Here is an 18,427-nt window from a genome sequence, read left to right on the forward strand (position 1 = left end):
CCTGAGGGTACCGTATTGACGCAGTCTCCCTCATGTGAGGTCAGTCTCCCTCATGTGAGGTCAGTCTCCCTCATGTGAGGTTAATAAACTTGTGTTTTACTATTCCAACTTCCGTACCAATCTCTTCTTTGTTGGTTTAAGGACCAGGTGCATCAGTGAACCCCTTAAAGGGTTTTTGATTTCTATAGTGTGAGTGGGGGAGGGGCTGCAGGGGCAGCAGTAGCAGCAGGAAAAACCAGCAAGGATTAAGCTTCAATTAAGCTTAATGAAAAATAAAGTAAACATCAAGTAAGCCTACTTAAAAATAAGCAGCTCAAGTGTGCTAAAAAAAGTGATTTTTTCAGCTAAATTTGTGGTTTGCAGGGGATTTTTGGTAGGGAAACGTTGAGGGATCCACGCAACCCATACCTCACTGGACTCCCCAGGGTATCTAGTTTTCAGAAATGTGAGGGTTTGGTAGGCTTCCCTAGATGGCCTCTGAGCCAGGGGCCAAAAACCCAGGTGACCCCCACCCCCTGCAAAAGCAGGTCGTTTTATGAGAGTTAATTTTGAAGTCTCCATAATGCGTTTAGGGCCCTTGCCTGTTGAGGGGACTTGACTCACCCACACGAGTGAGGTACCATGTTTATTGCAAGACCTGGGTGAACGTTGGGTGGAGGGAAAATTATGTCAGCCCAGTGATCCTACAAATTTCCCACACCAAAAATTTAGAAACATTTGTTTTTTTCAGCAAAATTTGCAGGGGATTTTGGGTAGAAAACATTGGGGAGTACATGGAAGCCATACCTCCCTGGACTCCGCGGGTGTCTAGTTTCCAGAAATGTGTGGGTTTGGTAGGTTTCCCTAGATGGCTGCCGACCCTGGGACTGCGTTGTTGGTGCCATGCTCGGCGGCCATCAGGGGGAAACCTAGCAAACGCAGACATTTCTGAAAACTAGACACCCGGAGAGTTCAGGAAGGTATGGCTTGCATGGATCCCCGTAATGTTTTCCTACCAAGAATCCCCTGCAAACCTCAAAATTAGCTAAAAATAAATCACATTTTCCCTACATTTTTGTGTGGGATCACCGCGCTGGCAAATATGTCCTACCACCCAGTGTTCCCTTTGGTCTTCCGATAAAAATGATACCTCACTTTTGTGAGTGTCCAACGCAGAGTCGCATAAAAACTTATAAAAAATATATATATATATATATAGCGCTTAGAGTTTTCGGTGCTATACCCTCAATGTCGCAGGCACTTGGCCCACCCACACAAGTAAGGTATCATTTTACTCAAGAGACTTAGGTGAACGCTAAGTGGTAGGACATTTGTGCTGGCGTGGTGATTCCACACAAAAAGTGTGGGAAAAGTGATTTTGTTCAGCTAATTTTGAGCTTTGCAGGCAATTCTGTGTGGGAAAACGTTAGGGGATCCACGCAAGCCATACCTAATTTGGCTCCCCAGGGAGTCTAGTTTTGAGAAATGTGTGGGGTTGGTAGTTTTCCCTAGATGGCCGCGAGCCCCAGGTAGTTTTATGAAGGGTAATTTTGAAGTCACCACAGTATGATTTAGGCCATTTCCTGTTGCAGCCACTATGCCTACCAACACAAGTGAGGTATCATTTTTATCGGGAGACCTGGGGGAACGCTAGGTGGTAGGAAATTTGTGTCAGCCCGGTGATCCCATAACTTTCCCACACAGAAAAGTGAGGAAAATGTGATTTTGTTTTCAGCTAAATTTGAGGTTTTCAGGGGATTCTGGGTAGGGAAACGTTGGGGGATCCACATAAGCCATACTTCACTGGACTCCCCAGGGTGTCTAGTTTTCAGAAATGTGTGGGTTTGGAACGTTTCCCTAGATGGCCGCTGAGCCCGGGGCTAAAAACCCTGGTGCCCCCCTTGCAAACCAGGTCGTTTTGTGATAGGTAATTTTGATGTCAATACGTTTTGGGCCCTTGCCTGTCGCGTGTACTTGACCCACCCACATGAGCGAGGTACCATTTTTGTCCACGTTGCGTTTTGCGCCATTTCCTGTTGTGGGCACTAAGTCTGCTCACACAATTGAGGTACTATTTTTATTGGAAGACTGTCGCGGGCTCTAGGCCTTCCCACACAAGTGAGGTACCATTGCTATCGGGATACTTAGCAGAACACAGCATTATAGAGCAACTGTTATTACCTATTGACATCAGATGCATTTCTGCCTTCCTAATGTAAGACAATGTGTAAAAAATATGTCTCTTTGAAAAATGTCCTATTATTCACATGCTAGTATGGGTACAGACGCTTTCTTCTGCAGCACTTTTTTCCCTTTCTCCCCCCCCCGCCCCCCCAAAAAAAATGTAGCTGTAGTTTGCCTAATTTCTGTGTCTCCTGCAGGGGAATCAACAAACCCTGGGTGCCTTTAAAATCCCCATGATGTTGGAAAAAAGGGACGCAAAGTTGGCGTGGATACCTTATGTGGTCAAAATGTTACCAGGGCCTAAGCGCAAACTACCCCAAATAGCCAAAAAAGGCTTAGCACAGGGGGGGAAATGCCTAGCAGCGAAGGGGTTAAAAGTGTATGTCCATCTTTTTAATTCAAAAGGCAGCCTGCACTGTGGGTTTTTAGGGCCTAACAGAGGGGTGACATATGGAATAAAAAGGGAGTTTGAGCATTGGTGAAGGGGTTAACTTGCCAGTCAAATTGGCAGTTTACCACTGCTAACAGGCTGCAGCGGCAGGCCTGAGATATGCTATAAAGGGCTACTTAAGTGGGTGGCACAATAAATGCTCCAAGCCCATTACTAGCATTTAATTTACCAGCTCTAGGCATATGGTATACCACTTTACTAGGGAAATAAGTAAATTAAATATGCCAATCAGTTATTAGCTAATTACACGTGTTTAAGGGAGTGAGCACAAGAACTTTAGCACCTGTTAGCAGTAGTAAAGCGCACATAGTCCTAAAGCGAACAAAAACGAACTCAGCAAAAATTAGGAGGCGTGCAGGCAAAAAGTTTCGGGGGGGGGGGGGAGGGGCAAACCTGCAGAGTAGGCAGAGTCCAACACTTAGGCATTCTTCCAACAAATACTTGTTGGAACCAACAAGCCTCTAAAGCGAACTCCGTCCAGAAATCAATAAATTCATTAATAAAAAATTTGACATGAGCATGTCCCATGACCTGCTTACTGCATGTATAGGCATTCAAGCAAGAATGTACTTACTGGGCTTGATAAATCAAATGTAATGCTATTAGATATACTCACAATTCTGCGAACTAAAACCATCCTCACCGAATGGAAGCTAATCAAGCCATTAAATAATGACATTTGGTAGGAATATTTAGGTTTCCGGTGCAGTGCAGATAATATATTCTTTCACCAATCAATGCTCATTACTCATGATAGAAACACATGGAATTAACTGAGCACCTACCTTCAGAAGAACCAACCACCATCAACAGCATTTGTTTTTTAAACATTTTGAACAATTTCCCTTGCTTTTAATGGAGATCCATAGCTCACCTTTGATATTCATACAAGTGTCCTCTTTCTCAACTCTTAAACTTTCTTAAATTACTATTTTGTATTTTTATATCCTCTTCTATAGGCAAAACATCCCTCCAACTAGGTCTTGCCATGATGCACTAAGGTAGGAGGGGCCAGTTGTATAATATTTAAATCACTTATAATTGTTTTTCTAAGGTTCAATGATAAATCCATAATTCTAAAGACAAGCCACTTGTACAAGTATAGTTGATCCATATGTATGTGTATATACATGCATTCTTATTCACTAGTGCCAAACACAATTGTGATACATTAAACATCAGGGTTGATACTTTATACAACTACAAGCTACTGTCTTCTTTTCTTGAAATCAATACAAACGTTTGAATGATAAAAGAAAATACCAATCATTTTAAAGAAAGGATCTGTAACAAATAATCATTTTTAAATTTAAACTTTACTGTACAATGATACATTTGACAATGATGTGTATACACAATAAATGGGTCATTTGTGGCAAAAGGACAAATAATTTCAGTGCTTCTCTGATGCATACAAGTGCATTAACATTCACATTCTATAGAGAATCAAATTGGATTAAAAAAGAGAAGCCAAAATTCTCGAAGTTTTACAACCAAAAATACATCTTTTGATTATAGTCTGTTTTGGATTTGTGAAGTTTATTTTTAAGGTACTGATGCTACCTAAGTTTAAGTTCTTTGTAAAGGACTATATATTATTTACAAAAATAGTTTCTTTAAAATAATATTTTCTATTAGTCTTTCCACATCAGTCAGGGAGTTTACATGAATATGACATGGCCCATTTGAATGCATATAATTCTTTGTTATACAATGCTGAATACCATGTTTAAATAAATATTATCAGATAAAACTAGTTTTAAACAGTAGGAACACTGAAGAATGCTTGCAAGCATACGATAATACAGGGAAGCCTGTCAAAAAGCTAATCAATAAATATGGTACAACATGTACAATCCTCAGTTTTCTGAGATATATGGAATATAAAACCAGTTCATATGGAGTGCAGGTCACTTTGGCTTCCCCTTAAACATTCATAAACAGTTACAGAAAATGTATATTCCCTCAGTGCATGATCATAAGCATTTTCATTTACAAATAAACAATGTTAATTTATAATGGTCTATATTCCTATATAGAAAGTTGACTATCTTTCCAATTGTATTCCAGTTTTTCTAATAAAAATTAAAATAAGCATGCATAAGTTGCCCACAAAGTCCTCGAAAGTGCTATCCCTTAAACAATTGTTGTATGTGGATTTGCAGTTGTACTGTTTACAACACCCGTTCTATAAGATCCTCATTGCGTTCACCTCCGTTTCAGAAAAAATGGTTCAGGTGTGTCAAAAGCTAATCTTTATGAATGGCTACTTGACAAACATTCACACTTGACTTCTTACAGGTGAATGTAAACAATAGCATGTTTTTCCATGTGTTACAGGCTTGGTATTCTCAGAACTACAGGCCTGATCTAATTTTTTGCATATGGCCCGTCCTCTGCCAGGTCAAAGAAAACGAATCAGTCACCCTGACATTAACAGGAACCTCTGTCACAATGGTTCTTGCTAATGCATTGTAACTTTGAAGGAATTCTCTGTCAAACATGACAAAGCCCCATGTCAAAGTTACATTTATTTTGTTTATTTTCAAAAATCCATTCCAACACAGGATTTTCTTTTAAAAAAAAAAAACAATTCCCCTCGCCATGGGAATTTCCTTCAATGGTGAGGGGGCATTGTGCACTTTTCAGTGCCTCTTAATGCCATATTTTCCCTTGTGGTGATGGGCACTAAAACACTGCTGAAGTTCGCTCATCTAAATTAGGCATTCGTACATAAAGCTAACCTTCCGACACCCCTCATTTTGTGAAGCCATCGGAGCAGTCTGACTACGGCAGAGTAGTCTGTCATCATCAAACTGTGGTCTGCCTGAATTTAAATCGGGTGGGCAGACTATAGTCTTGGTGGGGAGGGAACTTCCGTCCTTGTAACGGACTACCTTCTAAGCCAAGATTAAACCAGGCCCTAAGTTACATTCATCTCTCTATGGAGAAATCATTAAACCAAAACAAAATATTGTGAGTCAACGTTTTCATATTAACTTCAACAAAGTTATAAACTGTGACGGAGGCCTTGCTGAACTTTACGTCGTAACTTCTCCATTACTTGCTGGTTGAGATGCAGCTGACAAGGTCTGGGTTGGTGCCACTTCTATCTCAGATTCACGAAAAGAGATCACTGCATCACCACTGACATTTATTAAACATTGGGCCTGCAAAGCAAAAAGATTAAGGAGATGTTAGTATTAAGAGAAAGTACTTTTACCTAATCCACAGTTGCATTTCCTTCTGGCTGTTACTTATCCTTTTAATTGTCTGTGAGTCTTTTTCTGACTAAAACGTTTGGCCTAATAATACGTGACACTTGCGTTTAATGTTTGTTTTGTAATGACATTGTTCCTAAAGAACTCCAGAGGAAGCTTTTATATACTTTCAAAGCTCTTCCTGCTTGCACACTGGACTTCATTCACTCATGAGTCTTTTCATTGTTAATGTAACCATATTTGTTATGACACTTCTGATGACAATAGGTCAGAAGGGGCATAATTATTATTCAATTAGGGGGATAGTTCTATGGTTACGGTGGACGGTAGCATTATACAACATTTTGTAGTGTTGACCTGTGATTTGCTGACGTTTTTATACATTTGCTCACCTCACACTGGCTGCCTGTGGAATTTCCTTTGCTTTCTATTGTGAAATTTGCTACAAAAACCCTTGAATTTGTGGGTGAGCCAGACCTTTTTGAGTCTCTACTAGGAGGATGTTGCCGATTTCTTGATCGCTTTGCTGACCATTCTGGAGTTGGACTATTATTCCGATTTTGCTTAATGCTGCATCTCTTTAAACTCTGGAACCATCATTGATTTGTAGGTCTTTTGACTGATGCATTGAGATTGCTATATTTTCACCTTTGTGTATTGCACTTTAATATTTTAATAAAACTTTAAGGTTTTACTATATTACTGATCCTAAACTCCTTTTTGAAGTTAGTCTTAATTATTGATTGTATTTTGAAAGGCTGTTTGAACCTTTTCACTAAGGGCACATTGCCTCATCTAGTCTTGTGGACAACACCGCCCCGACCCCATGTGATTTTCCTCTCTATCCTGGCACTGATAGGTCTAACAAAAAAGCAAGCATCAGCAATGATTTTACCGACAAGCGATGGGCCTTCCTCTCACGTCTTTATGATAATGCAATTCTCTCTGTTTTCAATCTAAACCAACACAATGTCACCATGACTCGGGTTTAGCTCAGTTTTATACAAATTACCATAAACTATCACTACTATTTCAAACAGAAATATTTCAGATTTGTGGAGACTTGAATGAAAAGTAGCAGGTAGATTCCATGTTCAGCCTGAAGTTGTGCACTCTGTGGATTATAAATCTACAGCCACCACATCATCAATATTTACTATGCCATTTACACATCTAACATGACACATCTAATACAACTATACTGTCACTACATACTTAAAACACCATTATATTATCAATATCAGGAAAAAAGTACCCTCTGCAATACATTGCAAGGATGTTGCAAGTTACAGAATTCCATGACCATTAAGAGAAATGAGGCTGAAGGCCAGGTTACTTACAAAATGCTTTAACTGTATGGCAGATGGTATTTTATTCCTTATAATACATGGCTATACCATCATCCTTCACACTAATTGTTAAAAAAACTTGGTGTCTTGCTGTTTTATGTTTATTACAGACAAGGAGAACAAAAGCAAAACCTGTATTGTTAAATTAAACCCCCCAAAGTGCTGTTAGTATGTTTTAAAGAGGGTATTAGAATCAGTTTCAGTTAGCAAGGTTAGAAAATGTTGTGGCTCAATTTCTATCTTTCCTAAAATGATGAAGAACTGCTGTTATTTTGTTTTTCAAGCCTTCTATATTGTTCATTGATATCAAAGATTGACATTTTCCTTTTTTCCACACAGGCACACACACACACACACACTGAACTGATAGAAGTCACTTTAAACAAGATGGATGCCATCTCTGTCACTCATTCCGGTTTCACCTCCTGCACACATCTTCTCCTCAAGGGCTCTGCAGGGCTCAATGAAGCTGACGTGTAGTAGTTTATTTCCACTGGTATGATTACATTGCTTTCAATTAACTTTCCCTGTTCTCTATGACTTGCAACATCTGTCAAGGATATTCCGCTGCCGTCACTAGTCTATTCACTGGGTGAAAGTCTTATTGTCTTAATGTATCATGTTAGTTAGAATTTCTTTGGGTGACATTAGCATAGAGGGTGTTGAATGACTTTTTCTGAAATTGGATAATGCCTGTTTGTTAATGTAATGAAGTGTATAAGTCTTGTGCGCTGACTTTCTAAGTAAATGATACTTTTGCTCTCATCACAATGATTCTGCAGTTTCTCTAATTTACTATGCAAGAAATGTGTATACCCCGTAATTTTGTGGGTGAGATAGATTTTACAAAGACTTTCTTATGCTGCTAGGGTGCTTTTGGGGGTATCTAAATTTTGGGGTATGGGTTTGCTCCCACAAATCTTGACACGTCAAGGTGCCCTCCTTTTTCTAAAAGACCCCTTTTAAGTTTTCCACTTATCCCTTATGCCTGACCCTGGGGGATAATTGGTTTTCTGGTGGAGTTCCCAGTGTTGATATTATGCCAACAAGCCTGACTTGCAGTGCTGTCCCTGAATGATTTGGAGTTTAAGTATGACAGTATGTTTTTGTGAGTTGTATTATGAGGTGTTTGTGATGTGTTGCTTAAGTTAGTGTTTGTGAGATGGACTGCTATGCTTTATGTGAGGTAGTTAGTTATGCGATGCAGATTTCTGGTCCAACTAGAAGTTTGATCACTTTTGTGCTGATGTATGATTCTCATTTGAGTATCATGTTTTATAAAAGAGTCGACCTTTGATAGAACTGCACTAAGAGTGGTTGTTGTTCGCTAGCTTGTTTTGTGTGGTTTTTTTTTTGAGTGATCTGAACAAAATTAATGGGTGCTGTATTGAAAAAGCCTAAGGTTTCTATTGTATATTTTACTGAAGGTCAGAAATTACCTCTTGAGGGAACACCTGCAAATGAAATAATGACGGACATTGGGTTATGTACGTATACCTGGATTTCGGAATGGCATGACTATACTGCTTCGGATAAAGATTTACAGTTTCCTTTAGAAGTTCCTTTTAACATTAGGAAGCTAGACTTTCTGAGACAAACAATGAACAACAAAAGGCCTTGCCTAGACATGCACAATTTGAGGCAATAAACAAATGGAATCGAATGGCTAAAGAGAAGGGGGGGAAAAAAGTAAATGACAAAGCAATTAAAGGGTTCACTTAGACTGAGACAGTGGTTACAGAACAAGTGGGATTGACAAGAGAAGTGTTGGAGGGTAGATATTATGTAAAGTATGAACATTTTTCCAGCAATAATTAAAGAAAACTGAAGACAGAAAGAACAATCATTGGTAATGCATCGGTTTTGCCTACATAACAAATAAAGAGCTGTTTTCATCAATCATCGTCCTGTCAGATAACACGAGAGCGGAGAGGATGTGTCACAGCGGCCAGAGCTGCTGACTCGAGTGCTGCGGATCCCGGTTCAAGTCTCGGTGGCGCCGCGCAATATCCTGTGATTCTATGCAAATCACTTAATCTCTCCGGTGATGAGATGGCATATAAATATGCGGCAAGAGTAGAAGGCAAAGCTTTATGAAAATATAGGCAGGAAACTGATAAGTGAAGCAGATGAGGAACAAACATTGGTAAATGCAGGAAAATATGCTACAGCCAATAGAAATGCAGAAAAGCTAAGTGGCACGCACAGGAACCAATTAGAGGCCAGGAAAGAGAGGAGGCGGGACTCCTTTTTAAGTTTATATTAAAACCAATAGATTTCCCAAGCACAGCACATGCGCTGTGCATGCAAAGCCTAAAAATGAGGAGGGGAAAGAACAAAACAAGATTCAGAAGTGGAAAATAACTTTTTAAATGATCTTTCAAACTCTGACCTTCTGCATATCTCAACAGGGAACAAGGAACTGGTGCTGGTGGTGTACCAGAAACGTGTGCGGCAGGAAATAAAGAGCTCACCTATGGCTGTGTCTGTTAGTACAATAGCGAGTGCCCCTTCTAAAATTACAATGACAGCATTACCAAGTACTAATAGAGAGACCTCAGTTGTTACTCAAATTCAAATCTATTCACTTGTTACCACAGTTGTGGTTGAAAAGACTTCGAAAGAGTGGACTAATAATGTTGGTCTTTTGAAAATGATATTTAGAGAAATGTAACAAGATACAATTGACAAATAGATTGTCATACATTGTTGAAGAAATGAAGTATTTGATCAAAGAAGTAGTCAAATGTGCAAATGAAGAAGCTGATAAATTAGAGTAATTAGTTGATGCGTGTGAATTTGACACAGAGAAGATGTAGAATGTGAGGAAAAATTATAATATTGATTTATCACATGACAAAATAAAGGAATTGGATTGGTTTGATGACTTGGAAACAAGGGTATGGAGTCATTCAAAGAAATCCAGCGAAAGGTGGAAGAGTGGGACAACATATCAAAAGAATATTAAGGAATTAGACAGAAAAGTGAAGGGATCAGTTAGGCGATTCAGAAATGGGATTAGGAAGGTTTTGGAATTTCATGGAGAGAAGTACATGGGGGAAATTTAGTGCATGCCATGGACGAGATCTGAAATTTATGCTTCTTCTACAAATTTTCCCGAAACTGCGAGAAGAACCTGATAGTTGGTACAAGGAGGTTCATAGGCTGACACCGGTTTCTCAAATATTGCGGACTGACTTGAATTCACTATTTGAGATTTTAATCACTAGTAATTTATGGTCCGAATGTAAGGTCAGCATAGCCAACTGACGAACCAGTTATAGTTGCTCCTAATAATGCTCCTTCTGAGGAGGCAGCTAACAAATACAGACAGGTGGTTGAACAGTTCAAAAAGAAGGTACCAGAGAAGGAAATAAATTGGGCAACCAGTTTGAGAACTTCATGGGAGCTGAAAAAGTCAAATCATGCCTATTATGAGAGGCTCATGCAGATTTTCAAGAGGAACAGCGGAGTTGATGATCCAAAGAAAGAGTGGTTTTGTTTCTGCTTTTGTTATGGGTTTGGGTCCTGAGTGGAGTAGCCATATACAACAAAGTGAAATGTGTTGGCAGACAAAGAATTTTGATGAGATCATGAAACTGGCCAAATGAAGTAGTGACTGGTTTGATCTGAAGCAGAAGAGAAACAAATAGAATCTGATGGTTGCCCAGATAAAGCAATTTGAAAGATATGCAAGGTGATGGAAAAGAAATGATGGTGAATAATCCCGGAATGAATGCAAATGTTGAAATGGAGCAGCGCTTGCCATTCCTGGGGTAAGACTGGGAATTAGAAGCGGAAATGCAGACAAAATCCTCATAGAATCCAGAATTAATTTGTCCCTCAGATGCAGAAAAATACATGGTCCATGGTCCCGAACCCAATCGACTTCTGCACAGAGGATGCATGATCAGAAATAGTTTTTCATGAAAATGCCTTCAGCCCCAGTGAGTTAGCAAAACAAGAAAAAGAAAATACTATATAGTCCAGGGTACCAACACAATCCACTGATTCTGGACAATGATTCCTCTCAATTTTCTTCAGGGAGTGCCTGAGAAGGGAAGAAGATTGCTTTCTTAGAGAAGTCTTGCAAGTAGATCAAAGTGGGCCATTCATTGCTGGTCAAGTCAATGGCCACCCAGTTTCATTTTTAATCTATATGCCAGCTACCAGTTCTACAGTTTGCTCTGTGAAAGTTCCAAACTGACCCTCACAGAACGTGAAGTCCAAGTTGAAGGGATCAGTAATAGTTAATCAGGTGCAGAAGATGTAGGACATATGGAAAATAAACATCAATTCATCTTGTGTGATTCAAGTCTGGTAAAACAGTTGGGCTGGGACTTTCTTTGCTAAATGAATGTGATTTACTGCACACCGGAAGGTGTTGCGATTTAAACACAAGATGAATTTCAGTGTTCAAAATCAAATCACAAGATTCAAGGGTTCAATAGTTAACAGCTTTAACAAAATATGACCTGCTTTTGAATTTAAGACATGCTGGCAAACAAAAAGTGTGGCATATCTCTGGTAAACAGAGAGGACTGATAAAAAAAAAGTGCAGAAGTTGTTCAAATTGAAATAAAACCTGATGCCATTTTCACCAAGAATTATACATTATAAACTCTCCAGAGAAGCAATGGAAGGGATGAAACCAGTTATGGAAAAATTGATCGAAAGGGGAATCCTTCTGGAAGTGTAGCCCTTGCAATTGTCCTGTGATGGGGATAAACAAACCAAGTGGGAAATGGAGCATTATCCAGGGCCTCCGAAAAATTAAAGTAACTGTCATCCCATGTTGTCTGTGGGTACCCAATCCAGCAGTGACTTTGTTCCCAACTCCATGACATACAGAATGGTGTACAATCATTTACTTATGCCAAGAGTCAATCTCTCTGCATTTGGAAAGTCAGCTCCTCTTTGCATTTCAATTTCAAAATAAAGTTCTTGTATGATGTTGAATACCACAGGAAATACAGAAAGCCTTTAATTCTTTAGCCACATTTTGAAGATAGATCTAGAAAATTTGAGGTTGCTTGTAACATAACCTTAGTTCAGTGAATGTATAGATGAGTTGTTGGTCGCATCCAAGAGGAAACATGACTGTAAACCTGATACAATTGTCATAAAGTTTCCCTACCAAAGATGCAGTAAAAATATGTAATCTATCTTGGTCACTATATTGAGAAAGGTGCAAGAAGAGTCTCAAAAGAACATTTTAGTCTGGACAGCAACATTTTTAATATGGTTGACTTCCAGTGACATAAAAGATCTGGTGCCATTTGCCAAAAATGTACAGAGGCACATTCCAAATACTGGGGAAGAAAGCTTCTGCAATGCATCAACATTTGGAAAGCCCGACTATAAATTAACCATCTATTTGGACTGCCAAGAGCAGGGTGGGTGTGCATTATCAATTCGTACACAAAGACACGGTGGAGCAGGGGGGCGCTAGAGGGCGCCAAGCATGATGGCCGCATTCACATGAGGCTCCTGCAGCTCGGGACACAATCCGACAGGCATCCTCCTAATTTCTTGCCCTACACACCGGACAAACTGATGCAGGGATAGCGCACAATAACTGCCAGCCGTTGACGGGACGAAACTGTTGAAAAACACGCCACAGCTGTGGAGACTGCTTCTTTTATCTTCTCTGCCTCGCGGCTCCAAAATGGCTGCCTCCATGGTCGCGGTCCTCTGAACTCGCCACTGATGCCCTGAGGCAGGACAATCCTGAACTCACATCACCGCTGGAGGCGGCTGCTGACTCTGGGGACGACTCGGCCCGGAGTGCGGAGGCTGCCCTGCCTGCTGTCGGGGGCCCCGGAGATCCACTGTCGTGCCGAAGATCCGGACAAACTTACCCCCGGATGCTGGGAGCCCCGGGACCGAATTGGCTGGCCGGGTGGGAGCGCTGGGGGCCTCGCTCTGCCTCGGCGCCTGTCCGCCTTAATGTGCCTGCGCAGCGGACTACCACCGGGAGTTTCTGCTGACGAGACGGAGGGGAGGATCGGCGTGAACTCTGCCGCAGTGGACTTGGCGGGCCTGGCAGCGCACGCCTGGGCCCTGACCCGGCTGGATCTCCTCTGTACTTGTTGCGGCATAGAGAGACAGCGCCTACCCCTGCTGCACCTGAGTGCTGGCAGGCCTCTCCACGCCGAGGACATTGCCACCCTGTGCCTTCTGTTGGTGAGTCTGCCCGCGGTGGCTGCTACCGCCTCTGGCTGCTGCCCTGATCCCGCGGCACGGCGACCTGCTCCACCACACTGAGGTGTGCTGCCCCCTGAGCGTTCTCCCCTCGGCTGTGCTCCCAGAACACCATCCCGCGGCCTCTGGGCCCTGTCAAACTCATCCCTGCGGTTGCAGGCGTGCTCGGACGTTCTGGCCTCTTCGCCCGGCTAAAAGTCCGACAGAGCGCCATACCCGCCGCACCTCCCGGAAAAGGACTCCCTTCTCCGCCAGGATACCTGCGCCATACTGTCACCATCTCCATATTGATGCATCTTGCATAACCACTTTGCATCCGCAGACCTAACACTCACAAACTGTTGGTGGCTACCCCTTTGCTAAGGTCTGTCCTGCTCCCACCATCAAGGCGGACTGTTTTCACAATCTCTACGCCTGCTCAGCCACCTAGCAATGCCCGCCGGCCATCTCACTGTTGCGGACCAAGCTTAACAACGCTTTCTCACATGGACACCATTCGAGGGCCCGCCGCACCTTCCAGCCTACCTTCGCCACCTGCCTGCCTGTGACTGGGGCTGGAGCGAGAGGACCCTAGCAACAACCCATCCCAATTTCCGCTGACCGCTGCTCTTGCCTGCCCTTTGCCACCAGCAGGGACTATCCTGCTCCTGGGCCTCCTCAACGACGTGCACCGCTGCCCCATGACCAACAACAGAGCTGCGCAACCGCACCATTGGGACCTGCGAGGGAAATAGCGGCGCCGCCTGCCTGTGCTGGAGTACTGTGGAAGAGATTACCCCTGGCCATCCTGATCAAAGATACCTCGCTGCACCTGGTGAGTTACCTTGCCGCTGCGAACTGTTGAACGCTGGTGGCCTTGTGTTGTGGTGGCCGGTACGGTCCTGGGACGCCCCCGCTACCTAGCGATTGACACTGTCCTATTACCTGGGGGATGGCCTCGTTGCTGGTCTGGTGCCCCACCTCTCCGGAGGCCCCACCGCGACCGCGGTTCCTGCTGCCGCCACCGGGCGCATTTCCCACCTTTCCAGGAAGCGGCCTCATCGCCCACTTCCCCGCAGATTGCCACCTTGGGATTGGCGCGGAGCGGATTGGCCTCAGACCTACGTCGCCCCCATGCGCGCCATCCCCATCTCACCAGCGGCCTGTGCAAATTGCGGTGCCTTAGGTTTCCCGTCTTGCGCACAGACGTATCGCTCGGCCCCGGTGCTAGGGTTGGTGGGGCCGCGAGCATCGGCCAGCGCACTTCCCTCTTGGCTGACGCACATCTGCCCCCTCGCTGCACAGCATCATCCCGCCAGCCCGGTCGCTGCCTGTTTCCCGCTGGATCACTTCCCCGCCACGGGATGAACAGATGGAAAGCAACCTTAAACTTACCTTTGAGGCCAGGAAATCCACAAGAACGCAGGCTGACATGGAAGGTGAACACTCCGGCACCCCGGACCAACCCACATCCACGGACGACCTGAAGGCCCTCCTCCTCGCCATAGAGTCCAGCCTGTCCTCTATTGAAACCAAAATGGTTACTATGAATGCCCGCATAGACATCCTAACGCACAAAAGTGACCAACATGATTAACGCCTCAAGGAAGCTGAGCAACGTATTTCTGACCTGGATGATTCCTCCACCACAACCATTACCAAAACGTTGGATATGGAGAAGGTCCTGAAACTCATAGCCGCAAAGAACAAGGACTTGGAAACGCACTCCAGATGCAATAATCTACGAGTCCTGGGAGTACCGGAATCCACCGCCACTGGCAGGATGGAAGAGTACGCAGAACGCATGCTCACCACCGCCTTTAGAAGAGAGGCGTTCTCACCAGTATTCATCATTGAGAGAGCACATCGCTCACTGGCCTCTCGCCCGTGCCTGGCGCCCCTCCTCGCCCCATTATTGCGAGACTCCTTAACTATAGGGATCGGGACACCGCCCTGCGACTCGCCAGGAAACACAAGAAGGTGTTCTTTGACGGCATAGAAGTCCCACTATACCCGGATTTTACAATGGCTGTCCAGGAGGAGTGCAGAAAATTCCTCCCAGTAAAGAAAAAACTCCCAAAAATGAACATTGAGTGCGCTATGCTCTTCTCAGCACGCCCCAAAGTTACTCACCAGGGGAAACAACACTTTACTAACCCTCAACATGTATATGACTTTCTTAAAAGCTTACTCAGGGTGTCCGCGGGCCGTACCTCCTGTAACTCCTCCTCCACTCAACTCACTGACGATGGAGGTACATCGGATGTAGAGTGACGATTCTGCCCCGGCCTGAGGATTCTGTGTCCATCTCCACTTGGTAACTTCCATGGCCACTGACCCCCTTTTTTGACCCACAGCCTGGAACACCGAGCACTGCGCGGTGAACTGTGACACGACCCCCGCTGGGCCTACCCGGCGGATGGTGGGGCTGCTCCCCTCACTAGCAGCTCGCTACTGCAGTAGCTCTGGACTGATGAGGGCCTCTACTAATACCTCCCAAGCACCCTTGCTGAAGCGAGGAGTAATTGGTCGCCCTCTTTCTACTACCCACTCAGGAAAACCCTACATTGTTCTAGTTTGGAATGTTTGACACTTTGCGCCCATTCTCCCCTGTTGGGAGTATGGAACATAGGGTCTTTGGGGAAGGTGGGAGGGGTACACGACGCGGCAGGTTTAGGCTGCTGCTGTGGGAGGGAAAGGGGAATGTTTCATGCCACTTTTCACTAAATTGACTAGCACATGTATGCCCTGGTTAGCTGACCAGCTCAGAAAGCGTCTACTCTCCACCACTATTACTCTGCCACACTGCCATGGAGACCCGACCTAGGCCCCCTAACTATAACTTTCTGACATGGAACATACGTGGCCTGGGAGACCTCCACAAACACCGACACATCCTCTCTTATCTAGACCGCCAAAATGTCCACTGTGCTATGCTTCAGGAGACACATCTTGGCCCCACCGCGTCCCGCTGGGCAACCTGTAGATGCTTCTCATCATATTCCTCCTGGGGCACGGTTATACTGGTGAAACACACACTCCCCTACACCCCCATCGGGTCTCATACCGACCCCAAGGCCGCTACAGTATCCTATGGGGTAGATTGGCTGCTCAATCTAAGACTTTTGTCTCCTGCTACGGACCGAACACTGCCGATCCAGAATTTTTTAGGGTGCCCTGGGGTAAGATACTTGACATTGGCTCCCCACATTTGATGTGGGGAGGAGATTTTAATGTTACCCTGGATCCGACACTAGACCATTCACACCCACAACCCCATCACTACTCCAATGCACATCACATCCTCAACCACATTATCAATGACCATGATCTGATCGACGCATGGCGTGCCCTTCATCCGCAGGTTCGGGAAGGCTCCTGCTTCTCCACGGCTCATTCCTCCTGGTCGTGTATAGACGGCTGGCTTCTCACTACAGGGTTAACCGCACGCACGCTTCTCACCTCTCTCGCACATACTCCGATCATTCACCGGTGCTCATCACCCTCACGAAGAATCTCCCTATCTATCCTGGCGCCTGGCCCCGCAGGCCCTGTTAGACCCAGTATTCAAGACAGAACTAGAGCAAGAGATCACAGATTTTTTCCCCGAAACGACAACTCTGTCACACAATATTCCACGATCTGGGAGGCCTTTAAGGTCACCATACGCAGAATTTGTATTGCCAAAAGTGGGTGAGTCTTCGAAGATATCCGCGCTACACTCCGTATGTTAGAACTGGAGCTCAAACAAACAGAAACGTAGATACAGACTGCACCCGCCCCTGAGTTGAAGGCGCGCCTGAGAGACCTGCTCACTGACTATCAGGAGACGGCCGAGAGGGAATGTAAGTTCAGAGGGAAATACCACCAAGCACACCGCTATGGAGAAGGCGAGAGACTAGGCAAAGTGCTCGCATCTTTGATCCGCCCTCCTAGATTCTCCAATACCATCCTAGAAATCGTTGATGAGGAAGGCCAGCTACACAGAACCACCCCAGATATTGTAGCCGTCTTTAGACGTTTTTACAAAACCCTGTACACAACACACAGAAGGCAACCCGTAGATTTCACCCCCTTCTTTGAGGACACCGCGATAGCCTGGCTGGGAGACAATCAAAGAGAATTTCTCCTTGCGCACCATGAGGACGAGGAGATCATATCCGCTATAATGCAACTACAATCTGGCAAGGCCCCGGGGCCTGATGGCCTCACGGCCGAATTCTACAAAACATATCGCCATTTACTCATCCCCGTGCTGTATCATGTCTTCAAGGAGGCCCGTGAAACGTGCATGTTGCCCCAGACAATTTGAGAGGCGCTAATAATCTCCTTGCCGAAACCTGGCAAGCCGGCCACGCAGTGCGATTCCTACAGACCCCTCTCCCTCATCAATGTAGATGCTAAGATTTTAGCAAAGTTGATTGCAAATCGCATTAGTCCCCTCATGACCGCCCTGGTCCTTCCTGACCAATCAGGATTTGTACCAAGCAGAGGCACATCTCACAACCTGCGCACCCTGTTTGCTGTCCTCCAAGATATTGACCCTGACAAGAACGCTGCGGTCGTCTTTCTCGACGCCACTAAGGCGTTCAATTCCCTAGAATGGGATTATCTTGTGTTAGATCTGGGGGTCTCTAGTTGGCAGGATAGGTACCACTGTCCAAGTAGGGACCCTTGCTTCTAGTCAGGGAAAGGGGGATACACTGTTAAGATAACCCCTGCTCACCCTCTAGGTAGCTTGGCCTGAGCAGTCTAGGCTATCAAAGGCAATGTGTAAAGTATTTGTACCAACACTCACAGTAACACAGTGAAAACACCACAGATTTACTCCACACCAGTTTTAGAAAAATAATGTATCTTTACTAAAAACTTCACAAGACCAAATGATACAGAAAAACCAACATACAATTAAAAAGATTACTTTAAAGATAGTTCAAGAGTTTGCAGAAAGTACTCCAGGATGTAAAAGTCAGTGTCCTGCACAATGCGACTCTCAATGCACAAAATGCGACACTCTCATGCCCAACAGTACCTGTAGTTGCGATAAGGTTCCCAAAAGC

The 18,427-nt window shown here is 44.3% G+C and overlaps 1 protein-coding gene across 11 annotated transcripts in view; it reads right to left on the reverse strand.

Moving 5' to 3' along the window:
* Positions 1 to 3,911: 3,911 nt before the first annotated feature.
* The window catches only part of C2CD5 (C2 calcium dependent domain containing 5), an 875,314-nt gene continuing 860,798 nt past the window's right edge, over positions 3,912 to 18,427 (reverse strand). For all 11 annotated transcript variants that reach the window (XM_085652749.1, XM_085652748.1, XM_085652746.1 and 8 more), the window contains one exon: positions 3,912 to 5,784. In XM_085652749.1, coding sequence (XP_085508875.1) covers positions 5,656 to 5,784 — 129 coding nt within the window. In that variant the 3' untranslated portion in view covers positions 3,912 to 5,655. The remainder of the gene's footprint in view (positions 5,785 to 18,427) is intronic.

The sequence above is a fragment of the Triturus cristatus genome, chromosome 4_1 (genome assembly GCF_964204655.1).
Source record: "Triturus cristatus chromosome 4_1, aTriCri1.1, whole genome shotgun sequence".
In the NCBI taxonomy this organism is placed as follows: domain Eukaryota; kingdom Metazoa; phylum Chordata; class Amphibia; order Caudata; family Salamandridae; genus Triturus; species Triturus cristatus.